The following is a 27,513-nucleotide window of genomic DNA, read 5'->3' as shown; positions in this document are numbered from 1 at the left end:
AAAAAAAAAATCCAATCCCAGCAAGAAAGGGAAGTTTTATCACAATAGATTTCTTAAGGATCAAGTATACTCTAAAACTTAACTTATACCCCAACTCTAACAATAAAGAGTATTCCTATATATAAAGGCCTCAAATTCAGAAAAATTCATTCAATTCATTCTCTATAGGATACTTAAGTCAACAAGTTTCAACAAGGCCTCTTAGAATACCTATTTCATCTATCATATTATCTTTTGAGTGCTTTGGTGGAATTGAATTATTGATCAAATAACATCTCGTGATAATTCTCTTTTATTCGGTAGTGAAAACACCAAACACCTTCCGTGAACACTCCAGTGCTCTATAATGATATGATCTTATAGTTCGCATTTAGGTATTTGTCCAAATTTCGGCATCAACACAAGATTTGTTCTTGACATTCTCCATTGCAACAATCAACAAGTCCTAAGGTAAGTTATGATTCTTGTGTTTATATTCATTACATGTGTTTATGCGTTACATTAGTGAACCATAATGAAAACCCTAATGTGAAACAAATGCATATTTGAGTTGGTTTGCAAGTCCAAGTCTAGTTCCTTTTGTGTTTTGCTTGTTTTGCTTGTTTTTTGGACTAAATTACATGAGGAATATACTACCACCAATTGCTCTATATGCCTACCCCCAAATTTTTTTCCCCCAAAATAATATTCCAATTTACCATCCCTTCATCCTTTTTCTTTTTCTTTCTCTCTTGCTACACTCATTATGTCGTTGGAAACACTCACCCGACTCTAGTGATTGACACAATTCGAGGCCGGATGAGGAATAAAAAGACAAGAAGAAAGAGAAAGAAAGGTATGTGTGGACGATAGGATCTTACACTCATGGGAGACCAGCTCTATGCAAGCCGCATCCGGTATTGGCGGGGAAAAGAGAGAGGAGATGGTGGTGAAAAAGGATGGGGTTGGTTATAATTATGACATATAATGGCTCGTTTGGGAATGATTCTGGATAGGCCAATAATCACTAATATGGAGAATCACTTCTCCATATAATCACTTTAAGTGATTTTAAGCGATTATGAGGAGAAGCAACTCCCACGTGCTTCTCCAAATAATTACTCATGCCATCTCAGCAATATACCATTAAAGGACTTGTTACTAGTGGGGCTCCATGTAATCACTTATGAAGCTCATATCAACCTGGTACTTTATCGATAGGGGACTACTTTACCGATAAGGGACTCAACACGCCAACATGGGGTGTTACATTCTCCCCCACTTCAATGGATGATGTCCTTGTCAGGGCCTATAGTCAGCTTGACAATCTTTGTCAAGATCCACAATGTGCCCCTTGAGCCCACATGGTAAAACCAGTCAGGTTGGCTCTGATACCATATGTCATGACCTAGTCGCACGCCACCTCAACACTATATCCTAAAAGGACTAGTCAATATCGAGGCTCCATGCAATTGCCTATGTAGCCAAATCAACCTAGTAGTTTACTGATGTGTGACTCAACACACCAACCTCAGGTGTTACATTAGAGGATTTGCAATGGTTGTTCAATAGTTCAATTTATTGAACTATTTTGACATCTATTGAATTGAACTGCCGTTTTACTTGAAATGGTACAATTCAATAGCTTCAATTTATTGGCATGTGAGTCTTATGATTAGCCTATTGCAATTCAATAGAGGGTTCATCACATAACACCCTTTATTGCAATTACTAAATCACACCATTGCACGGGGATTTTACTGTTGTAGTTCAATTTCATGCAATAAAATTGCATTGATCTTAACCATTGCATATGCTCTTATTGGTCTATCCACAATCATTGTCAAACGAGCCCTTACATGTTACTGGTATTTGAATTATTTTCATTCTTAACTTTCCCATGCATTTACTAACACATACAAAATAAAAGAGTATTCCACATTAAAATTTGTAATCCAATATCAGAAAACTAGGAATTAGATTGATTATGCGGGAATAGATAGTTGATTCCATACCTATTCTTGATTGTTTTTTTAGTACAAGTGATAGTCTAAACTAGAGGGGAGGGAGATTTCTCACACGCACACACAACTATGATACTATGAGGATTCAAACATGAAACCTCTGATTTACAAGTCAAGGCCCTTTTTGGACTCAACCCCATTGACTTATTCCTGACTTTTCTTGAGTCTTGAATATCATCCTTTTAAGTAATTAAACATGCCTTTAGGCCTAAAGTAGAAGGTTATGATCATATAACCACACTATGGGGTGAGTCTTTTGTCATATTAATAAAGTTACATATGGTATCTAAAAATTTCTACATTCATGAAATACCAAATATATCGTTATTATTTAAAATACAAGGATAATATGATAATTGTATGGTGAAACGACAGTTTTGGTTTCCTAGTTTGATCATGATTTCAATTTTGTCTATGAATAATTTCAAATCTAGTACATAAAATTAACTACTTGTAGCAATTTGGCCCAAAATTATAATTAAGGTAATATACAAATATGTTTTAGATATAAATTTTTTAAAACATTGAAAAATAGAAACACAAATATTACTTGGACTAACTGTTTTTTAGTTATTGTTTATATCTTATTCTTTTATTTTTAAATTGAACTTTCAGATTGCATGCTTTCGCGCCTGTAAGAGACTTTTAAAAAAAAATTTAAAATTTATTTTAGAATTAAAAAAGATAAAGAGTAGTTGTATTTCATAAAAATAGGATCCATTATCTGATTTTTCTTTTAATTTTAATTTTTTTTTAAATGAAAAAGTGTGAATTTACAATATTATTCTCATTTAATTAATAATTTCAATTCTTAATGTTTGCATTAACCAAGGGCATTTTCCGGTATTTTGAATGTTTTACCATTCTCTGCTTTTTGCTTTATATATATAGATTATTTTTTGGACAATGTAACCCTACAATACCCCAACCTTCCACTTTAGTCTTTTATATTTCTTAATTAATATAGGAAATGTGAACTTGGAGAACTCCTAATAATGGGAAGAAGTATCTCTAGATCAAGAGCTTTATTGTATGAAATTTTTCGGATATTATGTAGAGAATTTTGCTAAGACATTAGTCATTAACATAAGCATGAATATTTTTATGGGAGATTCACTATTATACCCAATATAGGGCCCAATTTTTTTTAAAAAATCATACATTAAATGGGATTTAAAAACACACCCAGAGTCCATTTACAATATAACAAAAAAGCTTCGAACTTCCTATAATAAAATTGCCATTGATTTTTTAAAACAAGCTCAACCCAAAAACCTCATAAAAAAACCCAAAACATTCAATAAGGTATCAAAGTAATTTCAAAATCAAAATTAAATTCAATAGGGTATAGGATTTATCTATATCACTTGTGCTAAAAATGGGTATATAACTAAATATCTCTATTTTTATTGGGTTAATTACATAAAACCCCTAAAAACTGTAGTCATTTTAAATTAGCACCTGAAATTGTAAGTCCCTGCATGAAATCCACAAAAATGAAAATTCAACATAACCGAGCAGGTTTGTGCTTTACAAATTCCATTGCTCACACCTAACGACGTCGTTCTGGCGTAACGCAGTTTACAAGTTTCCAAGTTTGCCCATTGAACGTTACTTGAAAACCCATTTTGATGCGGTTCATGCCTTCCATTTCCATTCGCCAGACTTCTGTCTTACTGTTGTCCTAACTTTTTTACCAGTGTACGTTCCAAATCTCCATTTTGACCTCCAATTGCAATAAATTTATGAGCTGTACCATCATCTTCAACCATCGGGAGCTGTGCATCACTCAGAAGACGAATCGACTCATCGATTATGTGTGTTCATCGTCATCTCGTTGATATATGAATTTTCTATTTCAGCTGGACGCTTTGAAACTATTCATACTCGAAGAAGATATTCAGGTATTTTTTATTTTTTCATCTGATTATTTCAATCTGTAAATTAGATTGGGTTCCTTGGATTTTGGTTTCTGTTTGGGTACTGAGAAAGTAGTGGGAAAATGAACTAGATTACCTTATGCATCAATATTGAGTTGTTTGCGTAGTTAACGTAGTTCGTAGTTGATGGGGGTGATTTCGGCAATATTTATCAGATATCCTGAAATATGGCGAGATGGGTTAAGAACTATGACAATTCTCCAACTCTTCATGTACAGAGAAGATGAAGAAGGCAACCACTGATTCTCTAAATCTCCCCTTTGTTATATCCTTTTGTTAGCACTTTGTGATTTAATTAGGGTTTGGATTCTTGGGTGGTTTAAACATTGTCCTATAGTCTCGTGGATTATGACATTTGTAGCTTTTACTTGATTCATTTTGTTGTTAGCACACTGAGGATAGCTGTGTTCCTAATGATTACTATGGTTTTAGGTTTTTGAGCATTTCACTACATTGGTTTTGGAGTTGGAATGGGGGTCGTAGAGGCAATGCAACATTTGGAGTCGTTGAGAACAATTGCTTCACTTAATGGTAGTCATTCTGATGTAAGATTGGGACAATTGCCCATGGAAAATGGAGAGTGCTCTTTCCATTCCCAGTCACCTAAGTTAAAGAGGCGCAGAATCTCTGCTGTTCGAGATTTCCCCCCGGGATGTGGACGATTTGCTCAGATAAACAATTTGAGACCTGATAAGGAGGCGACTTCTGTGGCTGAGAGTGTACCAACAGAAAGTTCGATTAGTAGGGATAAAAATGGCGATGGACATTGGGTTGATAACTTGATGCTCTCAAATGGTCAGGAACATGAGACTGACTTGAAGAATCGCAAGGACATCGAAACTGTGGAGACAATTGAATCAGTAACAGCCTTAGAGCATGAAATATCTGATTCTCCGAAGAATCTACATCAGTTAAACAATTTGAGATCTGTTGAAGAGGCCGCTTCTGTTGTTACTGCTGAGGCTTTGATTAGCAGGGGTAAGAATGGTGATGGACAAGGGATTGAAAAGCCGATGGTCTCTACTGGTCAGGTGGATGAGATTATCTTGATGAATGGTAAGGCTGCTGGTACTGTGGATGCAGTTGAATCTTTAACAGCCTTAGAGCATGAAGTATCTGATTTGTTGAAGAACCCAAATCAGCTTGGTGTGGCTAGTCCAAATGAAGATATGATTGCTGTTCTACCAGATATAAATTTTTGTTCACCACCTGTTTCTAATGACAATGGTGTGGACAAGACTGTAGTTAAAAAATATCCTCCTCGAAGAAGAGTATCAGCCGTTCGGGACTTCCCTCTTCTCTGTGGAAGAAATGTTTCTCTGGAAGAAAGGAATTTTGGTCAAGAGAGGTCGGCTGTAGGTGACAAACCATCATCATTGAACACACCGAATACTAGTGTGAAACAAACAGGAGAGGATGTTCAGGATGATGAGTTTCACAAGAGCGATTTGGAAGTGAATGTGTCTAAAGTAATTGGGGAGGTTCAACCCAATTGTAAGGAGAATGCTGTTCAAGAAATGGAGAAACAAGATGAATGTAAGGTAAATTCTAAGATGAATGTGGTTCCGAAAGATACAAAGAAAAAGTGCATTGAACCTTCTCAAGAAAGCAATGGATGTCAAGGTGCGGGGGATGTTGGATATTCGGAGGAGAAAGTGGGGAAGGAGATGGTAGTATACAATGAGAAGGAAATTCCAAGTGAGAAATGTTTAGATGAATGTAAGGTAAATTCTAAGATGAAGGTGGTTCCAAAAGATACAAGAAAAGAGTGTATTGAACCTTCTCAAGAAAACAATGGATGTCAAGGCCCGGGGGATGTTGGACATTTAGAGGAGCTGGTGGGGAAGGAAATTGTGGTATACCATGCGAAGGAAAGTCCAAGTGAAAAATGTTTAGATATATCTAATTTTCATAACCAATTGCATGAAGAAGATTTTGAAAGTTCAGAACTTACATCGGATAGGGTGATGGTGATGGGTTTGATGGCTGCCTCAAATTGTCCGTGGAGGAAGGGAAAAGAGGTCTGCAAGCGTAAAACAGAAGGTGGTATGAGTGGAAGCAAACAAAAGAAACCTGATTTTAAATGTCAGCTAGAAAGATCTAAAACTGCGTCCAGGAAAAAAGTTGACTCGGACATTGGAGGAAAGTCTAAAAAGAAGGTTCTTCCTATAGCACGAAATCCTATAGCACGAAAGAATGCTTACCAAGGCTCAAATCAGCTTGTTATCTGGGATACAGAGAATTCTCTTGAGAGTGACCAGAAGGAAGACCTTCACAGGACTCCAAGATCATGTTGTTCTGATGTATGCCCTCCTCCTTTTGGTCTTAGTAGTTCAATTAGCAAAGTTCATGATAATGATCGAACTGTCACCCGAAACAAGGTGAGGGAGACATTGCGTCTGTTCCAAGCTCTTTGTAGGAAGTTCTTGCAGGAGGAAGAAGGTAAGTCAAAGAAAGGAGGAAGTTTTCGCAGGAGGATTGATTATGCAGCGGCGAAGATTCTCAAGGATAACGGAAAATATGTAAATATAGGCAAACAAATCTTGGGGCCTGTCCCGGGTGTTGAAGTTGGTGATGAGTTTCATTACAGAGTGGAACTTACTATAGTTGGCCTTCATCGCCAGAGTCAATGTGGTATAGATTATGTGAAGCATGGTGGCCAGGTCCTTGCAACTAGTATAGTTGCATCTGGTGGTTATGCTGATGATTTGGATAATTCAGATTCCTTGATTTATACGGGCCAAGGAGGAAATGTGATGAATACTGATAAGGAACCTGAAGATCAGAAGCTTGAACGGGGAAACCTTGCTTTGAAGAACAGTCTGCATGAAAAGAATCCTGTTAGAGTGATCCGTGGCTCTGAATCTTCTGATGGAAAAAGTAAGACATATGTCTATGATGGACTATATTTAGTAGCTAAATGTTGGCAGGATGTGGGGTCTCATGGTAAGCTTGTTTTCAAGTTTCAACTGGACAGAATTCGAGATCAACCAGAGCTTGCCTTGAAAGAAGTCAAGAAGTCCAAAAAATCTCGAGTACGGGTAGGTCGCTGCAGTGATGATATTTCACTGGGGAAAGAGTCAATTCCTATTTGTGCTGTGAATACCATAGATGATGAGAAACCTCCACGATTTGTATACATAACCAACATGATATATCCTGATTGGTGCCGCCCAATCCCTCCCAAGGGTTGTAGCTGTACTGTTGCATGCTCAGATTCTGAGAAATGTTCTTGTGCAGTTAACAACGGAGGTGAGATCCCATATAACTTTAATGGCGCTATTGTTGAAGTAAAGCCCCTTGTGTATGAGTGTGGTCCTTCTTGTAAGTGTCCTCCTTCTTGTTACAATAGAGTTAGCCAGCGTGGTATCAAATTTCCGCTTGAAATTTTTAAAACTGAATCAAGGGGTTGGGGAGTGAGATCCCTAAATTCCATTCCTTCAGGAAGTTTTATATGTGAGTATATAGGAGAGCTCCTTGAAGACAAGGAAGCTGAAGAAAGAACTGGTAATGATGAGTATCTGTTTGATATTGGGAATAACTACAATGATGGTTCTCTTTGGGATGGACTTTCAACCCTCATGCCCGATGGACAGTCAAGTTCTTATGAAGTTGTGGGGGATGGTGGATTTACCATTGATGCAGCACAATATGGCAATGTGGGAAGATTTGTCAACCATAGTTGTTCCCCTAATCTCTATGCCCAAAATGTCCTCTATGATCATGATGATACTAGAATTCCTCACATTATGTTCTTTGCCGCCGAGAACATTCCTCCCTTGCAAGAGTTGACTTATCATTACAATTATATGATCGATCAAGTTCGTGATTCTGATGGCAATATAAAGAAGAAGAGTTGCTATTGTGGTTCTGCAGAGTGTACCGGCAGGCTGTATTGAGTCAGACTTAAGAGGACAATTGTGAGTAACTTACAAGAGGTGGTTTCTTGCTCCCATGTTTTTAGATTCTAGATAGATTCCTGCCTTCTATTTTGTATGCAGCTACTCACACACACATGCATGTAAATGTAATTCTGTGTTTGTGTGTGCGCATTTGTGAAGCATGTGGGTCCTGCCCATCAAACAGAACATGCAACTGGAGTAATAGTTTAGTTTTACTTTTTCTTATTTTCTATAGAGTCATTTGTATCGTATATTTATTCTTATTATTCCTTTGGTTCTTATGATTACAATTATTATTATTTTTCCTCATCATCTCTGATTATCTTAGTGAAAAATATAAATAGAAATAGAATAGATAGAAATCAAGGAAATTTGGTGAAATATTTGTTACTGACAATGAAGAAACAAAACATAGATTGATTGTGAAAGTTATAAATCTGTTATATAATAAAGCAGCTTTTATTGTATTGTTTCAGATGGTTGAGGTATGGTATATGAACATTTTCTAGAACTCACTGGGCATAATTATTTCTTTAATTACTTTAGTTGTTACAATGCATTCTAATAGAGCATTCTGTGATCCATCTGTAGATAAAGTTCTAGTGGGAATAGAGCAGGAAGTTGGACTTCGAGTTGGAAGGATTTGGCAGCAGCATTTTTTGAAGGCCCAAGGTATCTCGACACGGCAACACATATCAGTAGCAAGATTTACATTTTAAACGATTTTGACCTGAAAAACAGAAGAGTGAGAGCTTCCGGGGACAATGAGAAGGACGGGCATTTGAAGGCGGATTCATAGAGAGCTTGCATTGCTTGAAAGACATGAAAGTTATTGTTAAAAATTTGTACATGGTTCCTGCAAATGTCATTGGAAGCACTCTATAACTCACTCGGAATACAACTTTTTACTATTGCTGTCAAAGATATGGAGATTTTTACTTTTATCATTGCTAAAATCACTCAGAGACAGATCATAAGTAAAAATTGTGGTAATTTCATTGTACTACCTTTTATGCGAGGAAATAAAAATATTAAAATGTGAATAATTCAAAGAAAAAAGGAAAGGAAATAAGTTTCCATGACACGTGTTTCTTTAATTTTTCCCTAAGTCCGTTTGGATGAAGGAATTGCTAATTACATAGAATTCTAAAATGACGGAAATTAGATTTCCGTCATTTCAATTTCTAGCAATTGAAGATTTCAGTGTTTGGATTTATGCATGTCGGATTTCGTAAATGACAGAAATTGAAAATTTCAATGTTCGGATATCTCATGTAAATTATAAATGATAGAAATTAAATATTTCGAAAGAAAAAAAAAACTAATAACCGACATAGAAGGTATTCCTCGAAGTATAAAATAACATATCGTTTGATGAACTAAATAACTCAACTTAAACAAATAGAACATATTAGCAAATCAAATCACTCCCCACGTGCAATAAACATCAGCAACATACTCTTTTTTTTCTCAATTGGGAGTGCCTTCAGCATCTGAAATTGTTTGTCATTTTCTATCAGCCAAGCACATGCTTTGAGTTGTTCATTTTCACTAAGACCTGGTACTGCTTGTACTTCAGCATATACCTCTGCTGGATCAAGGTTCTTAGTATCACCACGGATAAACTCTTCAAATGATAAAGCCATTCTAGCAATCGAATCAGCAATAACATCTTTGACAGCACCTCTTTTCTTTGTAGGAAGAATATCAGAAGAATTTGATGCACGATTTCTTCTCTTTTGACCATTTGTTGAGGTTGGTGAAATATCATCAATAACATGAATATCTTCTAAATCTTGTATCACCATCCAAATCAACATGATCAACTTCATCAGTAGGAGTCATAACCTCAGTTGCATCTGCACCTGTTTCAGCGCCCTCTCCAGTGGCTCTATATTTGCCACACAAATCTACTATATCATCCCAATTTTTTATAACTTTAAATCGAAAACCTCTAGCATCGTCATGAGACTACCAAACAAATAATCAAAGTCAAATAAGAATCTTATAAGTACTCTTTAACAACAGAAAAAAAACAGAGACGCATACAGAGTCGGAGAAAGCAGAAGAGCAGAAGAGCAGAAGATCAGAGACAGGAAGAACAGAGACTCACAGTTTTTTTCTTACTTCTCTGGCTCGCAGCTTTTTTTATAAAGCGACAAGGCAATCTGTTGTTCAGGGTTTCATAGGTTTTATAGAGCGACAAGGCCTCCAAACTTGGCGCTGTTTTTAAGTTTGGCGCCTTTTTTCTTTCTTTTTTTTTTTTTCATGAAAATTTTGGCGTTTTTTTTATTATTTAAATTTTGGCACAACGGAAAATATGAATTCCCGCACTGTGGAAATTGTCAAATGACGCCTATTTTGGTGGAAATTAAACTCGGGAATTTGATGCCTCAATTTCCATGATTTTTTCCGCGCGTCATTTAATAAATTCCGCGCTTAAATTGCCAAACAAGAGAATTGTCAATTTCTCATCTTAAATTCCCTACTTTTAGCTAAATTCCGCGTTATTTTCCCTCATCCAAACGGAGGGTAAAATCTTTTGCTTTTAAAAACTTTTTAATCAATCTTATTCTTTTTTGTTCTTTCTCTTTCCTATTCCACCCACCAACATTAAGGTTTTGATAACTGAAATTAAGAAAAGTTATAAAAAAAAAAAAAAAAACCCAGGCCCACCCATTAATCCCGACGCCATTCCCATCCCAAGCAATCACCAACTCCACCCCCACCCCAAAACCCAGCTGCACCAGCCAACCTCCCCAATCGGCCCAAAAAAATAAACTAAATCTAATTTAATAGTTTATTTTTTGGGTAAAGTTAAAAAGGGGAGGGGGTTTTTCTCACACACATTGGTAACATGAATTTTGAACCTAAAACCACTGTTGTACAAGTCAAGCCCCTTTTTCACTAGGCTAGCCCCTGTTGACGGTAATTAATTGTTAGAGCATATACAATCATGCTCCCTATTTCTTAGCTAAAATTTATCTAAAAACACAAAAAAAATTATTTTACGAGCTCTCTAAAAAATTTCAACTCCTACCATACTCCCTAATTTGGCGAGTCATAAATGCTTTACTTCTTTTTGTCATAAATACTCTACTTCTTTTTAAATTTAATTCATGATTTGCAATAAAATGTTCATATTCAAATACTGAATATTCCCAAATAATAAACAACAAAAACAATTCTATGGTTTTTGTGTTTTGCAAAATACCTACAGAGAAAAGAACTATTAAAAAAAAAAAAAGGGTGTTTGTGTGCTTCTAAATGTCTACAGTGAAAAGAATTGAAAAAAAAATTATTTGCTTGTACTTTGCAAAGCACCTATAGCAAAAAGAATAGAAAAGACAGTGCATGATGTAGGTAGTGTGCAATAGAAAGGTGATTAAAAATATAAAATGCAGAAAAAAATGATAAAATTAAATACATCATTAAATAAATGTTTAAAATAATAATAAAATATAATAGTATTTAATTATAGGGAGTTATTAGGAGCCCTTTCTCTCTCTTCAAATTTAGGAACTCCTAGAGGTCTTCCTATTTTAGGAGCTGGATATGGAGCATGATTGGAGGTGAGTTTTTTCAATTCCTCCTAAATTTTATATAAGGATGTGATTTAGGGAGCCTATTATGGATGCTCTTAAGGACTGGATTATGGTGCTTTTTATTTTGTTTAATTTTTTTTTCAAACAAAAGTTAAAGGGCAGAGTACATTGGGTTTTTTTTGGGAGATCCGAACCGAAAGAGCCTCACCCAAATAGAAAATGGGTAGCCCGTTGAAAAGTGAACCAGTCCAGTTGCTAGGTTACACAGTGCACAAGCAATAAGACTTCTTTCTTCCTTTGATTTGAACTACATAAATAAAATAACAAATATAATAAATAAAAAAAAAGAACAGAGAAATTTTTGTTTCTTCTTCTTTTCGTGTCTGAGTCTCTTCTCTGTCCTGTGTGTGTGAGATAAGTGTTTGGTAAAAGCTCGAAGATGAAGAAGAGAGCGACGCTGGGGTTCGAAGAATCGAAGGCCGTGTTTGGTCTGCTGAGAGCAGAGCAACGTCCACTCGAAGAGATCGTCTCAGACTTCAACTCCTTTTTCTCCCATGGCCGCCAATTCATTCCCTGCTTTTCTATCTCCATTCTTTTACAGGTCTCTCTCTCTCTCTCTCTCTCTCTCTCTCTCTCTTCTTCCTTGTGCCTGCTTTAGAACAAACATTGAGAGTTGCCCTTTTTTTTTTTTTTACAAAAATGAAGGAAAACCCTAGATCCCTTATCATCACCCCTGTGGTAGGGTTTATGTGCAATTGGGTATGAAATTTATATAATAAACATGTATAATTGAGTGAAGACTTCAATTGGGTATTACCTGTTCTGTTATTTATAATTCTAATGTGTTAAAAATATTGGTTCTTTGACATATGTGTTATGATGGGCAATTCTAACTAGTTGAATGCTATGCTTCTCAGGATAAGAAGATGCTGAGTTCCACTCAACGTTTGATTGCGTTCGCTATTCTTCAGCAGGCGTATTCTTCCCAGAAACCTTCTGCAAATCCGTTCATTAGTTTACTAATAAATGTAAGCATTGCGCCGTTGTCATTCTAGCATTGGTAGTTCATTAGTGTTGGTTGCTTTAGTGTTCGCAATGGATGATCCGTACCTGATTGAAATCGGCTTCTTGATATCTCGTTACTATGCTTGTCACAATCAATATGAGAAGTTGTAAGGAATATCAATATCTTCCAAACAGTTCTTTTGAATCATTTATCATGTTATCAACGTCCTCCTCAATCTTTAGAGCACTCTATTTGCCTAATATATGATAAATCCTCCTTTTTCCCAAACTGTGTGGTCATCTAGACATGTTTTCATATTTCTGCAATGGATATGATGCTGGTTCTTTTTCTTTATTCAAAGTATAATAGCTTCATCATTTGTTTTCTTAAATAAAAATGAAATTCAGTATTTGCTAATGCCTGCTTTTAACTCTCGGGTTACAGGCTGCATGTGATGTTGAAGCTGAAAAATATGAGAGGGCACTTATTCTTCAGCTATTACAGCTATTCGGCTCTGATGGCTCTAGTGGTGGCAAAGAGGTTCTCATTCTTGATTAACCTTTTGATCCGTGAAGTGGATTTATGTTGTTGATTTAGTTTTACCAAAATTTCCTTATCCTTTTGTACTGCGAATACAACTGCAAACAAACCCCAATTTCGTATTTTTGGTCTTTTCTCCTAGGAATGTTTGTGGATTAAGATCAGTACAATTAATTGGACCTAACCTATTGGATGTATGATCTTCTTGGGGGCAATTAGCAACAAATTACGGCTTATGAATATTTTTTTTGGTTAGCCTGTAGTATTTGGTACTTTTATATGTAATATCCCCTTTGGAGGCCTAAAAGAATACCCGTGGTATAAGAGTATAAGAAAAAAAAGAAGATTAAAAAGAACCTTTCTATCAGAAACAATTTACTACACCAGTGTGAACTGTAACCAGCTGCTGTAATTATTTTACTTAATTTTGTTACTACCTCATCATCTTATCTTGAATGCGTCTCTTCAATATTATGAATATCTGAAGGAGAATCTTCTGTTTCAGCTACTTAAACAGTCTGCTGCAGATTACATCAAAAGTTTTGATCCTTCAGTGCATGTAAGTTATACCCTAAGTGTATTTTAAGATCAAATATGCTCATGATTTGGTAATTTTGTTCAAGCCTACAAAGGATCTCCGCTTCATTCAGGGATTTTATTTACCAATGTGTTGAGAAAAATTCTTAGTCCATGCCCATGACAGATATTTTTCAATTGTCTTGACAGGCCTTCCCGCAACACGAACAGTTGCAGCAGCAGTATGCCGATAAAGTCCATCCTGAACGATATAATTCTCCACTAAAGGATAGTTCAGTTAGAAATGTGGTCGCAGATCCTGATGTTCCTTGCGGTTTTGATGTTAACTCATCAGAGTATGACCTTGACAATAGACAATTTCTTTCTTATTTGCTTCTTCTTCTCTATATGACATCGAGGATCATGTTCTAGGTTTGATGTACAACCAGGAGCAAATCCTAAGCTTGGTTCTGGAGATAGAGATGAGACAGTGCTTGGTGTGGCTAGTCCAAATGAAGATATGATTGCTGTTCTACCAGATATAAATTTTTGTTCACCACCTGTTTCTAATGACAATGGTGTGGACAAGACTGTAGTTAAAAAATATCCTCCTCGAAGAAGAGTATCAGCCGTTCGGGACTTCCCTCTTCTCTGTGGAAGAAATGTTTCTCTGGAAGAAAGGAATTTTGGTCAAGAGAGGTCGGCTGTAGGTGACAAACCATCATCATTGAACACACCGAATACTAGTGTGAAACAAACAGGAGAGGATGTTCAGGATGATGAGTTTCACAAGAGCGATTTGGAAGTGAATGTGTCTAAAGTAATTGGGGAGGTTCAACCCAACTGTAAGGAGAATGCTGTTCAAGAAATGGAGAAACAAGATGAATGTAAGGTAAATTCTAAGATGAATGTGGTTCCGAAAGATACAAAGAAAAAGTGCATTGAACCTTCTCAAGAAAGCAATGGATGTCAAGGTGCGGGGGATGTTGGATATTCGGAGGAGAAAGTGGGGAAGGAGATGGTAGTATACAATGAGAAGGAAATTCCAAGTGAGAAATGTTTAGATGAATGTAAGGTAAATTCTAAGATGAAGGTGGTTCCAAAAGATACAAGAAAAGAGTGTATTGAACCTTCTCAAGAAAACAATGGATGTCAAGGCCCGGGGGATGTTGGACATTTAGAGGAGCTGGTGGGGAAGGAAATTGTGGTATACCATGCGAAGGAAAGTCCAAGTGAAAAATGTTTAGATATATCTAATTTTCATAACCAATTGCATGAAGAAGATTTTGAAAGTTCAGAACTTACATCGGATAGGGTGATGGTGATGGGTTTGATGGCTGCCTCAAATTGTCCGTGGAGGAAGGGAAAAGAGGTCTGCAAGCGTAAAACAGAAGGTGGTATGAGTGGAAGCAAACAAAAGAAACCTGATTTTAAATGTCAGCTAGAAAGATCTAAAACTGCGTCCAGGAAAAAAGTTGACTCGGACATTGGAGGAAAGTCTAAAAAGAAGGTTCTTCCTATAGCACGAAATCCTATAGCACGAAAGAATGCTTACCAAGGCTCAAATCAGCTTGTTATCTGGGATACAGAGAATTCTCTTGAGAGTGACCAGAAGGAAGACCTTCACAGGACTCCAAGATCATGTTGTTCTGATGTATGCCCTCCTCCTTTTGGTCTTAGTAGTTCAATTAGCAAAGTTCATGATAATGATCGAACTGTCACCCGAAACAAGGTGAGGGAGACATTGCGTCTGTTCCAAGCTCTTTGTAGGAAGTTCTTGCAGGAGGAAGAAGGTAAGTCAAAGAAAGGAGGAAGTTTTCGCAGGAGGATTGATTATGCAGCGGCGAAGATTCTCAAGGATAACGGAAAATATGTAAATATAGGCAAACAAATCTTGGGGCCTGTCCCGGGTGTTGAAGTTGGTGATGAGTTTCATTACAGAGTGGAACTTACTATAGTTGGCCTTCATCGCCAGAGTCAATGTGGTATAGATTATGTGAAGCATGGTGGCCAGGTCCTTGCAACTAGTATAGTTGCATCTGGTGGTTATGCTGATGATTTGGATAATTCAGATTCCTTGATTTATACGGGCCAAGGAGGAAATGTGATGAATACTGATAAGGAACCTGAAGATCAGAAGCTTGAACGGGGAAACCTTGCTTTGAAGAACAGTCTGCATGAAAAGAATCCTGTTAGAGTGATCCGTGGCTCTGAATCTTCTGATGGAAAAAGTAAGACATATGTCTATGATGGACTATATTTAGTAGCTAAATGTTGGCAGGATGTGGGGTCTCATGGTAAGCTTGTTTTCAAGTTTCAACTGGACAGAATTCGAGATCAACCAGAGCTTGCCTTGAAAGAAGTCAAGAAGTCCAAAAAATCTCGAGTACGGGTAGGTCGCTGCAGTGATGATATTTCACTGGGGAAAGAGTCAATTCCTATTTGTGCTGTGAATACCATAGATGATGAGAAACCTCCACGATTTGTATACATAACCAACATGATATATCCTGATTGGTGCCGCCCAATCCCTCCCAAGGGTTGTAGCTGTACTGTTGCATGCTCAGATTCTGAGAAATGTTCTTGTGCAGTTAACAACGGAGGTGAGATCCCATATAACTTTAATGGCGCTATTGTTGAAGTAAAGCCCCTTGTGTATGAGTGTGGTCCTTCTTGTAAGTGTCCTCCTTCTTGTTACAATAGAGTTAGCCAGCGTGGTATCAAATTTCCGCTTGAAATTTTTAAAACTGAATCAAGGGGTTGGGGAGTGAGATCCCTAAATTCCATTCCTTCAGGAAGTTTTATATGTGAGTATATAGGAGAGCTCCTTGAAGACAAGGAAGCTGAAGAAAGAACTGGTAATGATGAGTATCTGTTTGATATTGGGAATAACTACAATGATGGTTCTCTTTGGGATGGACTTTCAACCCTCATGCCCGATGGACAGTCAAGTTCTTATGAAGTTGTGGGGGATGGTGGATTTACCATTGATGCAGCACAATATGGCAATGTGGGAAGATTTGTCAACCATAGTTGTTCCCCTAATCTCTATGCCCAAAATGTCCTCTATGATCATGATGATACTAGAATTCCTCACATTATGTTCTTTGCCGCCGAGAACATTCCTCCCTTGCAAGAGTTGACTTATCATTACAATTATATGATCGATCAAGTTCGTGATTCTGATGGCAATATAAAGAAGAAGAGTTGCTATTGTGGTTCTGCAGAGTGTACCGGCAGGCTGTATTGAGTCAGACTTAAGAGGACAATTGTGAGTAACTTACAAGAGGTGGTTTCTTGCTCCCATGTTTTTAGATTCTAGATAGATTCCTGCCTTCTATTTTGTATGCAGCTACTCACACACACATGCATGTAAATGTAATTCTGTGTTTGTGTGTGCGCATTTGTGAAGCATGTGGGTCCTGCCCATCAAACAGAACATGCAACTGGAGTAATAGTTTAGTTTTACTTTTTCTTATTTTCTATAGAGTCATTTGTATCGTATATTTATTCTTATTATTCCTTTGGTTCTTATGATTACAATTATTATTATTTTTCCTCATCATCTCTGATTATCTTAGTGAAAAATATAAATAGAAATAGAATAGATAGAAATCAAGGAAATTTGGTGAAATATTTGTTACTGACAATGAAGAAACAAAACATAGATTGATTGTGAAAGTTATAAATCTGTTATATAATAAAGCAGCTTTTATTGTATTGTTTCAGATGGTTGAGGTATGGTATATGAACATTTTCTAGAACTCACTGGGCATAATTATTTCTTTAATTACTTTAGTTGTTACAATGCATTCTAATAGAGCATTCTGTGATCCATCTGTAGATAAAGTTCTAGTGGGAATAGAGCAGGAAGTTGGACTTCGAGTTGGAAGGATTTGGCAGCAGCATTTTTTGAAGGCCCAAGGTATCTCGACACGGCAACACATATCAGTAGCAAGATTTACATTTTAAACGATTTTGACCTGAAAAACAGAAGAGTGAGAGCTTCCGGGGACAATGAGAAGGACGGGCATTTGAAGGCGGATTCATAGAGAGCTTGCATTGCTTGAAAGACATGAAAGTTATTGTTAAAAATTTGTACATGGTTCCTGCAAATGCCATTGGAAGCACTCTATAACTCACTCGGAATACAACTTTTTACTATTGCTGTCAAAGATATGGAGATTTTTACTTTTATCATTGCTAAAATCACTCAGAGACAGATCATAAGTAAAAATTGTGGTAATTTCATTGTACTACCTTTTATGCGAGGAAATAAAAATATTAAAATGTGAATAATTCAAAGAAAAAAGGAAAGGAAATAAGTTTCCATGACACGTGTTTCTTTAATTTTTCCCTAAGTCCGTTTGGATGAAGGAATTGCTAATTACATAGAATTCTAAAATGACGGAAATTAGATTTCCGTCATTTCAATTTCTAGCAATTGAAGATTTCAGTGTTTGGATTTATGCATGTCGGATTTCGTAAATGACAGAAATTGAAAATTTCAATGTTCGGATATCTCATGTAAATTATAAATGATAGAAATTAAATATTTCGAAAGAAAAAAAAAACTAATAACCGACATAGAAGGTATTCCTCGAAGTATAAAATAACATATCGTTTGATGAACTAAATAACTCAACTTAAACAAATAGAACATATTAGCAAATCAAATCACTCCCCACGTGCAATAAACATCAGCAACATACTCTTTTTTTTCTCAATTGGGAGTGCCTTCAGCATCTGAAATTGTTTGTCATTTTCTATCAGCCAAGCACATGCTTTGAGTTGTTCATTTTCACTAAGACCTGGTACTGCTTGTACTTCAGCATATACCTCTGCTGGATCAAGGTTCTTAGTATCACCACGGATAAACTCTTCAAATGATAAAGCCATTCTAGCAATCGAATCAGCAATAACATCTTTGACAGCACCTCTTTTCTTTGTAGGAAGAATATCAGAAGAATTTGATGCACGATTTCTTCTCTTTTGACCATTTGTTGAGGTTGGTGAAATATCATCAATAACATGAATATCTTCTAAATCTTGTATCACCATCCAAATCAACATGATCAACTTCATCAGTAGGAGTCATAACCTCAGTTGCATCTGCACCTGTTTCAGCGCCCTCTCCAGTGGCTCTATATTTGCCACACAAATCTACTATATCATCCCAATTTTTTATAACTTTAAATCGAAAACCTCTAGCATCGTCATGAGACTACCAAACAAATAATCAAAGTCAAATAAGAATCTTATAAGTACTCTTTAACAACAGAAAAAAAACAGAGACGCATACAGAGTCGGAGAAAGCAGAAGAGCAGAAGAGCAGAAGATCAGAGACAGGAAGAACAGAGACTCACAGTTTTTTTCTTACTTCTCTGGCTCGCAGCTTTTTTTATAAAGCGACAAGGCAATCTGTTGTTCAGGGTTTCATAGGTTTTATAGAGCGACAAGGCCTCCAAACTTGGCGCTGTTTTTAAGTTTGGCGCCTTTTTTCTTTCTTTTTTTTTTTTCATGAAAATTTTGGCGTTTTTTTTATTATTTAAATTTTGGCACAACGGAAAATATGAATTCCCGCACTGTGGAAATTGTCAAATGACGCCTATTTTGGTGGAAATTAAACTCGGGAATTTGATGCCTCAATTTCCATGATTTTTTCCGCGCGTCATTTAATAAATTCCGCGCTTAAATTGCCAAACAAGAGAATTGTCAATTTCTCATCTTAAATTCCCTACTTTTAGCTAAATTCCGCGTTATTTTCCCTCATCCAAACGGAGGGTAAAATCTTTTGCTTTTAAAAACTTTTTAATCAATCTTATTCTTTTTTGTTCTTTCTCTTTCCTATTCCACCCACCAACATTAAGGTTTTGATAACTGAAATTAAGAAAAGTTATAAAAAAAAAAAAAAAAACCCAGGCCCACCCATTAATCCCGACGCCATTCCCATCCCAAGCAATCACCAACTCCACCCCCACCCCAAAACCCAGCTGCACCAGCCAACCTCCCCAATCGGCCCAAAAAAATAAACTAAATCTAATTTAATAGTTTATTTTTTGGGTAAAGTTAAAAAGGGGAGGGGGTTTTTCTCACACACATTGGTAACATGAATTTTGAACCTAAAACCACTGTTGTACAAGTCAAGCCCCTTTTTCACTAGGCTAGCCCCTGTTGACGGTAATTAATTGTTAGAGCATATACAATCATGCTCCCTATTTCTTAGCTAAAATTTATCTAAAAACACAAAAAAAATTATTTTACGAGCTCTCTAAAAAATTTCAACTCCTACCATACTCCCTAATTTGGCGAGTCATAAATGCTTTACTTCTTTTTGTCATAAATACTCTACTTCTTTTTAAATTTAATTCATGATTTGCAATAAAATGTTCATATTCAAATACTGAATATTCCCAAATAATAAACAACAAAAACAATTCTATGGTTTTTGTGTTTTGCAAAATACCTACAGAGAAAAGAACTATTAAAAAAAAAAAAAGGGTGTTTGTGTGCTTCTAAATGTCTACAGTGAAAAGAATTGAAAAAAAAATTATTTGCTTGTACTTTGCAAAGCACCTATAGCAAAAAGAATAGAAAAGACAGTGCATGATGTAGGTAGTGTGCAATAGAAAGGTGATTAAAAATATAAAATGCAGAAAAAAATGATAAAATTAAATACATCATTAAATAAATGTTTAAAATAATAATAAAATATAATAGTATTTAATTATAGGGAGTTATTAGGAGCCCTTTCTCTCTCTTCAAATTTAGGAACTCCTAGAGGTCTTCCTATTTTAGGAGCTGGATATGGAGCATGATTGGAGGTGAGTTTTTTCAATTCCTCCTAAATTTTATATAAGGATGTGATTTAGGGAGCCTATTATGGATGCTCTTAAGGACTGGATTATGGTGCTTTTTATTTTGTTTAATTTTTTTTTCAAACAAAAGTTAAAGGGCAGAGTACATTGGGTTTTTTTTGGGAGATCCGAACCGAAAGAGCCTCACCCAAATAGAAAATGGGTAGCCCGTTGAAAAGTGAACCAGTCCAGTTGCTAGGTTACACAGTGCACAAGCAATAAGACTTCTTTCTTCCTTTGATTTGAACTACATAAATAAAATAACAAATATAATAAATAAAAAAAAAGAACAGAGAAATTTTTGTTTCTTCTTCTTTTCGTGTCTGAGTCTCTTCTCTGTCCTGTGTGTGTGAGATAAGTGTTTGGTAAAAGCTCGAAGATGAAGAAGAGAGCGACGCTGGGGTTCGAAGAATCGAAGGCCGTGTTTGGTCTGCTGAGAGCAGAGCAACGTCCACTCGAAGAGATCGTCTCAGACTTCAACTCCTTTTTCTCCCATGGCCGCCAATTCATTCCCTGCTTTTCTATCTCCATTCTTTTACAGGTCTCTCTCTCTCTCTCTCTCTCTCTCTCTCTCTCTTCTTCCTTGTGCCTGCTTTAGAACAAACATTGAGAGTTGCCCTTTTTTTTTTTTTTACAAAAATGAAGGAAAACCCTAGATCCCTTATCATCACCCCTGTGGTAGGGTTTATGTGCAATTGGGTATGAAATTTATATAATAAACATGTATAATTGAGTGAAGACTTCAATTGGGTATTACCTGTTCTGTTATTTATAATTCTAATGTGTTAAAAATATTGGTTCTTTGACATATGTGTTATGATGGGCAATTCTAACTAGTTGAATGCTATGCTTCTCAGGATAAGAAGATGCTGAGTTCCACTCAACGTTTGATTGCGTTCGCTATTCTTCAGCAGGCGTATTCTTCCCAGAAACCTTCTGCAAATCCGTTCATTAGTTTACTAATAAATGTAAGCATTGCGCCGTTGTCATTCTAGCATTGGTAGTTCATTAGTGTTGGTTGCTTTAGTGTTCGCAATGGATGATCCGTACCTGATTGAAATCGGCTTCTTGATATCTCGTTACTATGCTTGTCACAATCAATATGAGAAGTTGTAAGGAATATCAATATCTTCCAAACAGTTCTTTTGAATCATTTATCATGTTATCAACGTCCTCCTCAATCTTTAGAGCACTCTATTTGCCTAATATATGATAAATCCTCCTTTTTCCCAAACTGTGTGGTCATCTAGACATGTTTTCATATTTCTGCAATGGATATGATGCTGGTTCTTTTTCTTTATTCAAAGTATAATAGCTTCATCATTTGTTTTCTTAAATAAAAATGAAATTCAGTATTTGCTAATGCCTGCTTTTAACTCTCGGGTTACAGGCTGCATGTGATGTTGAAGCTGAAAAATATGAGAGGGCACTTATTCTTCAGCTATTACAGCTATTCGGCTCTGATGGCTCTAGTGGTGGCAAAGAGGTTCTCATTCTTGATTAACCTTTTGATCCGTGAAGTGGATTTATGTTGTTGATTTAGTTTTACCAAAATTTCCTTATCCTTTTGTACTGCGAATACAACTGCAAACAAACCCCAATTTCGTATTTTTGGTCTTTTCTCCTAGGAATGTTTGTGGATTAAGATCAGTACAATTAATTGGACCTAACCTATTGGATGTATGATCTTCTTGGGGGCAATTAGCAACAAATTACGGCTTATGAATATTTTTTTTGGTTAGCCTGTAGTATTTGGTACTTTTATATGTAATATCCCCTTTGGAGGCCTAAAAGAATACCCGTGGTATAAGAGTATAAGAAAAAAAAGAAGATTAAAAAGAACCTTTCTATCAGAAACAATTTACTACACCAGTGTGAACTGTAACCAGCTGCTGTAATTATTTTACTTAATTTTGTTACTACCTCATCATCTTATCTTGAATGCGTCTCTTCAATATTATGAATATCTGAAGGAGAATCTTCTGTTTCAGCTACTTAAACAGTCTGCTGCAGATTACATCAAAAGTTTTGATCCTTCAGTGCATGTAAGTTATACCCTAAGTGTATTTTAAGATCAAATATGCTCATGATTTGGTAATTTTGTTCAAGCCTACAAAGGATCTCCGCTTCATTCAGGGATTTTATTTACCAATGTGTTGAGAAAAATTCTTAGTCCATGCCCATGACAGATATTTTTCAATTGTCTTGACAGGCCTTCCCGCAACACGAACAGTTGCAGCAGCAGTATGCCGATAAAGTCCATCCTGAACGATATAATTCTCCACTAAAGGATAGTTCAGTTAGAAATGTGGTCGCAGATCCTGATGTTCCTTGCGGTTTTGATGTTAACTCATCAGAGTATGACCTTGACAATAGACAATTTCTTTCTTATTTGCTTCTTCTTCTCTATATGACATCGAGGATCATGTTCTAGGTTTGATGTACAACCAGGAGCAAATCCTAAGCTTGGTTCTGGAGATAGAGATGAGACAGTGCTTGGTTTGCTGTCCAATTTAGCGCTCGAAGGGTTAGGTCCTCACTGGAAGAGGCCTATTCCACCTAGGCTCCCAGTACAGGATGATGAAGTAAGACTTAAAGTTTTATATATTGATAATTTGTAGGGCCTATTTGTTTACTAGATTTTTCTTGCAAAACATGTTTCAGCTAGTGTGGCTCAACCCTGTTGACAATCATGAACTTTTATGGGATGATGGTATGTGTGTTGACACTAGCAGAGGGGCAGCTGTCAGGGACTTGATTGCAAAAGCTTTGAAGGGACCACTTGCGCCTGCACAACAAGAGGTGCTGATACATATATTTAATTGCTTTATAATCAGTTTAAATATACATACACGTGTATTTTTATCTGTCAGTCCAAAATGTTGAATGAATTTTTTTTTTCCCATATCAAGTTGTCATGTGTCTAGGCAATTGGCTGATGCGGGTCTTAAGATTTAGTGTATGAACCACTGTCTGGTTGGTCTTTATATGGTTTGGGTACATACATGAATGAAATAGTATACTATATTATGACTGACTGCGGTAATATTGATGAACTATCTTGACCCATTTTCAACCTTTTCTATTTGATTCGGAAGGCTGAGAGGTACATTGCAAGGTTCATATTTTGGTTTGCATGATTGCTCACAGGAAGATAATACTTAAGATATTTTTTCAACAAAAAGGCGCAATGATTTTATCTCACTCTCTTGGTGTGTTATGTGTTTAATAGGAGTGGAGAATATTGATCATCTTTTCCTCCATTGCCCAACTGTCGGTTCTTTGTGAAATAATCTTTTTTGAGGGAAGACTGAACTGGGCACTCTGGCTTCTTGTGTTTCATTATTGGTTGAGAAACACTTTTGGGGGAAAAAGGGCAAATGCTTTGTGGAATTGTTGTATTTGACTATTTTGTGTGTAGTTTGTTACAAAGTAACATAATGTCGCAGAAGGAAGTGGTTTCATTGTGGGAGAGAGTACCTTTTTGGTCTTCATTGTGGATTTAATGAGTTCAGAGATATTCCATTCTCATTATTCATGGGTCAGTAGTTGCAAGTTATTCATCTTCTAGGCTATTTCCTTATTTTTGTGTCATTGTCTGTGGTTATAGATAGAATAGCTTTGTATGGAGATAAACACAAGCAGCCCTATCCAAGTTGTTGGAGTTCAAAGTTGATTTAGGACCGCACTGGATGCAGACAAGGCTGTTTTCTTGTGTAGAAACCCACTCGAGGCAGAGGGGTTTCAAAGATTATGGCCCCTTTTTTTTTTTTTTTTTTTTAGTACGGATTACTGTATCATTACAGATATCAGAGCTTTGGTACATTTCAGTTAGTAATAATTTGCCTTCTTTGGGAGGTTGATTGGGATTGTAGCATTTGCTCATTTATGCTTTTGTCTTGAGAGATCTCTGAGCGATGTGGAGGCCTTTAGAGGTACATATAAGATAGAGGTCGTGCCAAATTTGTTTGAAGCAATAATTAAATATGGGAGTATAGAAAATGGGTTCACCCCATGGGAGTTTGAGATCAATTGTAATGGGAAGAGATTTTAACTTGAAAATTTTGGGCAATTTCAAAGCTTTCTGATAATCGTGGTGGTTTGGTACCTTCATTAGAAGGTTGAAGAGTCTGTAGATATTGATATTGGGCCTCGGAGCCCCCAATCTATTTTGTGGGTAGGGGTAAAATGATTTGCGCTAGGCTTAAAATCATAGTGATATTGGGTCTTGAACAAAACACAGATAAAACTGAAAGGAGGTCCATCCCTTTCTGACCCCAAGGTTCATATGAAGTATGGATCTACTAGAGCTGAAGCTAGTGGTAGGCCCAGGGAATTTTGGAGTCCAATTAGAACTGACACCGTGTAGGCACCTTTGAATTTAGTAATGTTTAACTTCAGTGATTGCTAGCGATTAATAGGTGGCTGATGTATAGTCCAGTTGGTAATTTCACACGTCCTCTTAAGTGGTGGTCCTAAGTTCTAATTTCCCTCTACGAAATATTGTAATAGTTAAAATAAATTATTTTATAAAAAATAGAGTTTGTTGAGGCCTTCATTTTTACATTACTTTCAAAAGAAAAACTGAGTAATTCATGTTATTTATTTTATATCGTGTTACATCAGTCATTTTGAAGGAAGAGATGACCCAATGCTTGCCCTTTCATTGTCCAGCAAGTCTTGTTGGAGTTGGCAAATGACCCGAAACTTGTATATCACTGTGGGTTGACACCAAGAAAGCTACCGGTATGTGTTATTGTAATATAACTCTTGGTCAACAATGCAAGTAATTTTTTGTCCAATTTTTCTTTTATAATTCCTCAATTCTTGTTTTCAGGAATTGGTGGAAAATAATCCCCTCATTGCAGTTGAAGTTCTCACCAAGTTGATAAATTCCCCTGAAATCGCAGAGTATGTCTATGGTTTCTATGATATACTTTCTGTGTCTAATATACAGAGAATCAGAGATGACTTTGTAAGCCTGCTCGCTTCCTCATTGTAGATTTTTATGCTTTATTGACATTTTATTTTGGCCACAGATACTTTACAGTGCTTGTCAACATGGACATGAGTCTACACTCTATGGAAGTGGTAAACAGGCTTACAACAGCAGTTGAACTTCCTTCTGAGTTCATACACATGTACATAACAAATTGTATATCATCGTGTGAGAATATCAAGGTACTTGCTTCACCTTGCCTGCGGTTATTAGTATTGCTGAATACATTGCCTGTGGTTACTAGTATTCCTGACTACATTCCGAGATGCAAAGGCACAATTCAAATGTTTATATAAACAGTCACGTTATAATGGGTTTTTAATGTCTCCTTTGGTGGTTCCGTGCATGCAAGACTAAGATGAATAAAAGTAAGAGGAGCTTGTTAGGAGAAGAAATAGTTAGTAGACTCGCTAGATTCAATAGGGATGAGCATGGTGGTAGGTTCTGGGGATTTTTTCCCCACTCTGGGTGAGCGGCTTTTGTAGGTTAGTCTGTGCAGTGGCCTTGGTGGTGGCGGTTGCTGAGTGAAGTTGAAATGGTGTGGGTTTGGGAAGAAAATCATGTGGCTTATTGTTTCAATGCGAAATATGATGTGCCAGCAAATTCCATCTAATTTTTTAAAGGTCTGTCAATGGAAAGGATTGAAGTATGCACATGACAAGGATGCTTGAGGATAGATTGGTGCATACTGAAGTTTAAGGCCGAAAATGAGAAAGAGACTATTTGAGTGATGAAATTCATGCAATTTGTGTTTGCCTACTTGTACTAGCTATATGTTTTTTTAATTTTACCGGAGTGCTTGTGATACTTTAAATGTCAAATAAAGTTTGACCATAAATGATATAGCTTCTGTAATTTTCAGTTGACTAAATAGTTTTAAAGAATTCATGCAATCACAAATGCATTGTGGTTTGTACCCTACCCATGCTATTTTCAGTTCCTGAATATAATGTAGGCCTTAAAATTTTGTGGCATTTTTCTTTTGTTTGTTGTCTTCAATTTAAAATCTGAAGTAGCATTATCTGGAGATTCCTTGCCAAATAAGCGATAGACATGTTCTGCTTGTCGTTTGGATTCAACCAAAATATAGGAAGCTGCGAACGTGCAGTGATGTGTGAGCTCATACGAACTCATAGTTGCTCCTTCCTCATCAGCAGTTTCCGTTGCCATGTGTATAGGAGCTATAGTGTTTATTTATGATAACATTTAAGAAGCTATGTAGTGAAATATTGCATGCCAGGGTTCAATTATACAAAATATTTAAGTAGAAGCCATTAAAATAATGTGTTTCTTTGTTTGCTCTTATTACCAAACTCTTTTTAGTATTTACTAACGACTTGAAATTTTAAATTTCGTCCTTCCAGGACAAGTACATGCAGAACAGACTTGTGAGGCTTGTTTGTGTGTTTCTGCAGAGCCTTATCCGAAACAACATTATCAACGGTCAGCATCACTCTTTATCTGCAGTGTGTTCTGTTATCTTGGCCGTATGATTGTGATTTAACGTGCGGACGTTAGCGGCCGCAATCATGCCCATCAGCATATGCATATGTGCTTGAAGTGTGTTACTCATGATTATCTACTTGCATTGCATGTTAAATGTTGAAATGGTTGATGGAATTCGAAGTTGAAAGGATTTTTGTTGTTGTATGAACACCTGAAGTCCCATTTGAACAAATTTTAATCTCAACGTTATGTTGCTGACTTTTGGTCAATGGTTGTCTTTGCAGTTAAGGATCTTTTCATCGAAGTCCAAGCTTTTTGCATAGAGTTTTCACGGATTAGGGAAGCAGCGGCACTCTTTAGGCTCCTTAAGTCATTGGAATGAACTATGTTCCTATTTTTTTTCAATTTCTTTTTAAATCCATATTACAAGAAGTTACTCTTTTAGGTTAAGCAATGATTTTTCTTTCTGTTTCGACTGTTTTCTCTGCTTGTAGATTGTATCTTCATTTAGAGGTCATTTAGTGAATTATTCTTTTCTTCATGCTGGCATTGTTGGTATTTTCCCTCCCTCATGTGCATAATAAAAAAAAATTGTTATATTTATAAGGGAGATTCACTATTATATCCAATATAGGAGAATAAATTATAAAAAAAATCCTATATAAAATGGACTTTAGAGACACACTCGAAGCTCATTTATAACATAACAGAAAGAATTTTAACTTCTTTTAAATTACAAAACTGACATTGATTTCTTAA

At 36.3% G+C, this 27,513-nt stretch overlaps 2 protein-coding genes and 3 pseudogenes across 7 annotated transcripts; 3 read left to right on the top strand and 2 right to left on the bottom strand.

The window, feature by feature from the left end:
- The first annotated feature begins 4,413 nt into the window (after positions 1–4,413).
- On the top strand, positions 4,414–8,878 carry LOC110756442 (histone-lysine N-methyltransferase, H3 lysine-9 specific SUVH6 pseudogene; annotated as a pseudogene). 2 transcript variants are annotated; one of them, XR_015835761.1, is made up of 2 exons: positions 4,414–7,863; positions 8,437–8,878. The product of XR_015835761.1 is annotated as a histone-lysine N-methyltransferase, H3 lysine-9 specific SUVH6 pseudogene, transcript variant X2 (transcript). The 2 variants fall into 2 exon arrangements; XR_015835760.1 differs by having other exon boundaries at positions 4,414–7,881; positions 8,437–8,877.
- Positions 8,879–9,269: 391 nt separating this feature from the next.
- On the bottom strand, positions 9,270–10,803 carry LOC148294449 (uncharacterized; annotated as a pseudogene).
- A 900-nt stretch (positions 10,804–11,703) lies between these two features.
- On the top strand, positions 11,704–17,627 carry LOC110748743 (histone-lysine N-methyltransferase, H3 lysine-9 specific SUVH6-like). 3 transcript variants are annotated; one of them, XM_088252977.1, is made up of 7 exons: positions 11,704–11,991; positions 12,308–12,418; positions 12,841–12,936; positions 13,442–13,495; positions 13,663–13,808; positions 13,885–16,723; positions 17,297–17,627. In XM_088252977.1, exons 1-6 carry the CDS (start codon positions 11,830–11,832, stop codon positions 16,700–16,702), a joined length of 3,387 nt encoding a protein of 1,128 aa, XP_088109103.1. In that variant the 5' UTR covers positions 11,704–11,829; the 3' UTR covers positions 16,703–16,723; positions 17,297–17,627. The 3 variants fall into 3 exon arrangements, with proteins under 3 accessions (XP_088109103.1, XP_088109102.1, XP_088109104.1); XM_088252976.1 differs by having other exon boundaries at positions 13,885–16,741; XM_088252978.1 differs by lacking the exon at positions 11,704–11,991 and adding an exon at positions 12,004–12,149 and having other exon boundaries at positions 13,885–16,741.
- Positions 17,628–18,129: 502 nt separating this feature from the next.
- Positions 18,130–19,318, bottom strand: LOC148294448 (uncharacterized; annotated as a pseudogene).
- Positions 19,319–20,570: 1,252 nt separating this feature from the next.
- LOC110756465 (CCR4-NOT transcription complex subunit) lies at positions 20,571–27,295 on the top strand. Of its 2 annotated transcripts, none has more exons than XM_088253519.1 (12): positions 20,571–20,850; positions 21,167–21,277; positions 21,700–21,795; positions 22,301–22,354; positions 22,522–22,667; positions 22,744–22,894; positions 22,974–23,111; positions 24,984–25,055; positions 25,147–25,220; positions 25,349–25,490; positions 26,673–26,751; positions 27,039–27,295. In XM_088253519.1, exons 1-12 carry the CDS (start codon positions 20,689–20,691, stop codon positions 27,134–27,136), a joined length of 1,323 nt encoding a protein of 440 aa, XP_088109645.1. In that variant the 5' UTR covers positions 20,571–20,688; the 3' UTR covers positions 27,137–27,295. The 2 variants fall into 2 exon arrangements, with proteins under 2 accessions (XP_088109645.1, XP_088109646.1); XM_088253520.1 differs by lacking the exon at positions 20,571–20,850 and adding an exon at positions 20,882–21,008.
- Positions 27,296–27,513: the final 218 nt, after the last annotated feature.

Source organism: Prunus avium, chromosome 5, assembly GCF_965620075.1.
Source record: "Prunus avium chromosome 5, drPruAviu1.hap1.1, whole genome shotgun sequence".
Taxonomy (NCBI): Eukaryota; Viridiplantae; Streptophyta; class Magnoliopsida; order Rosales; family Rosaceae; genus Prunus; species Prunus avium.
Note: the sequence above shows the minus strand (reverse complement) of the source record. Positions and strands in the feature narration are given on the sequence as shown.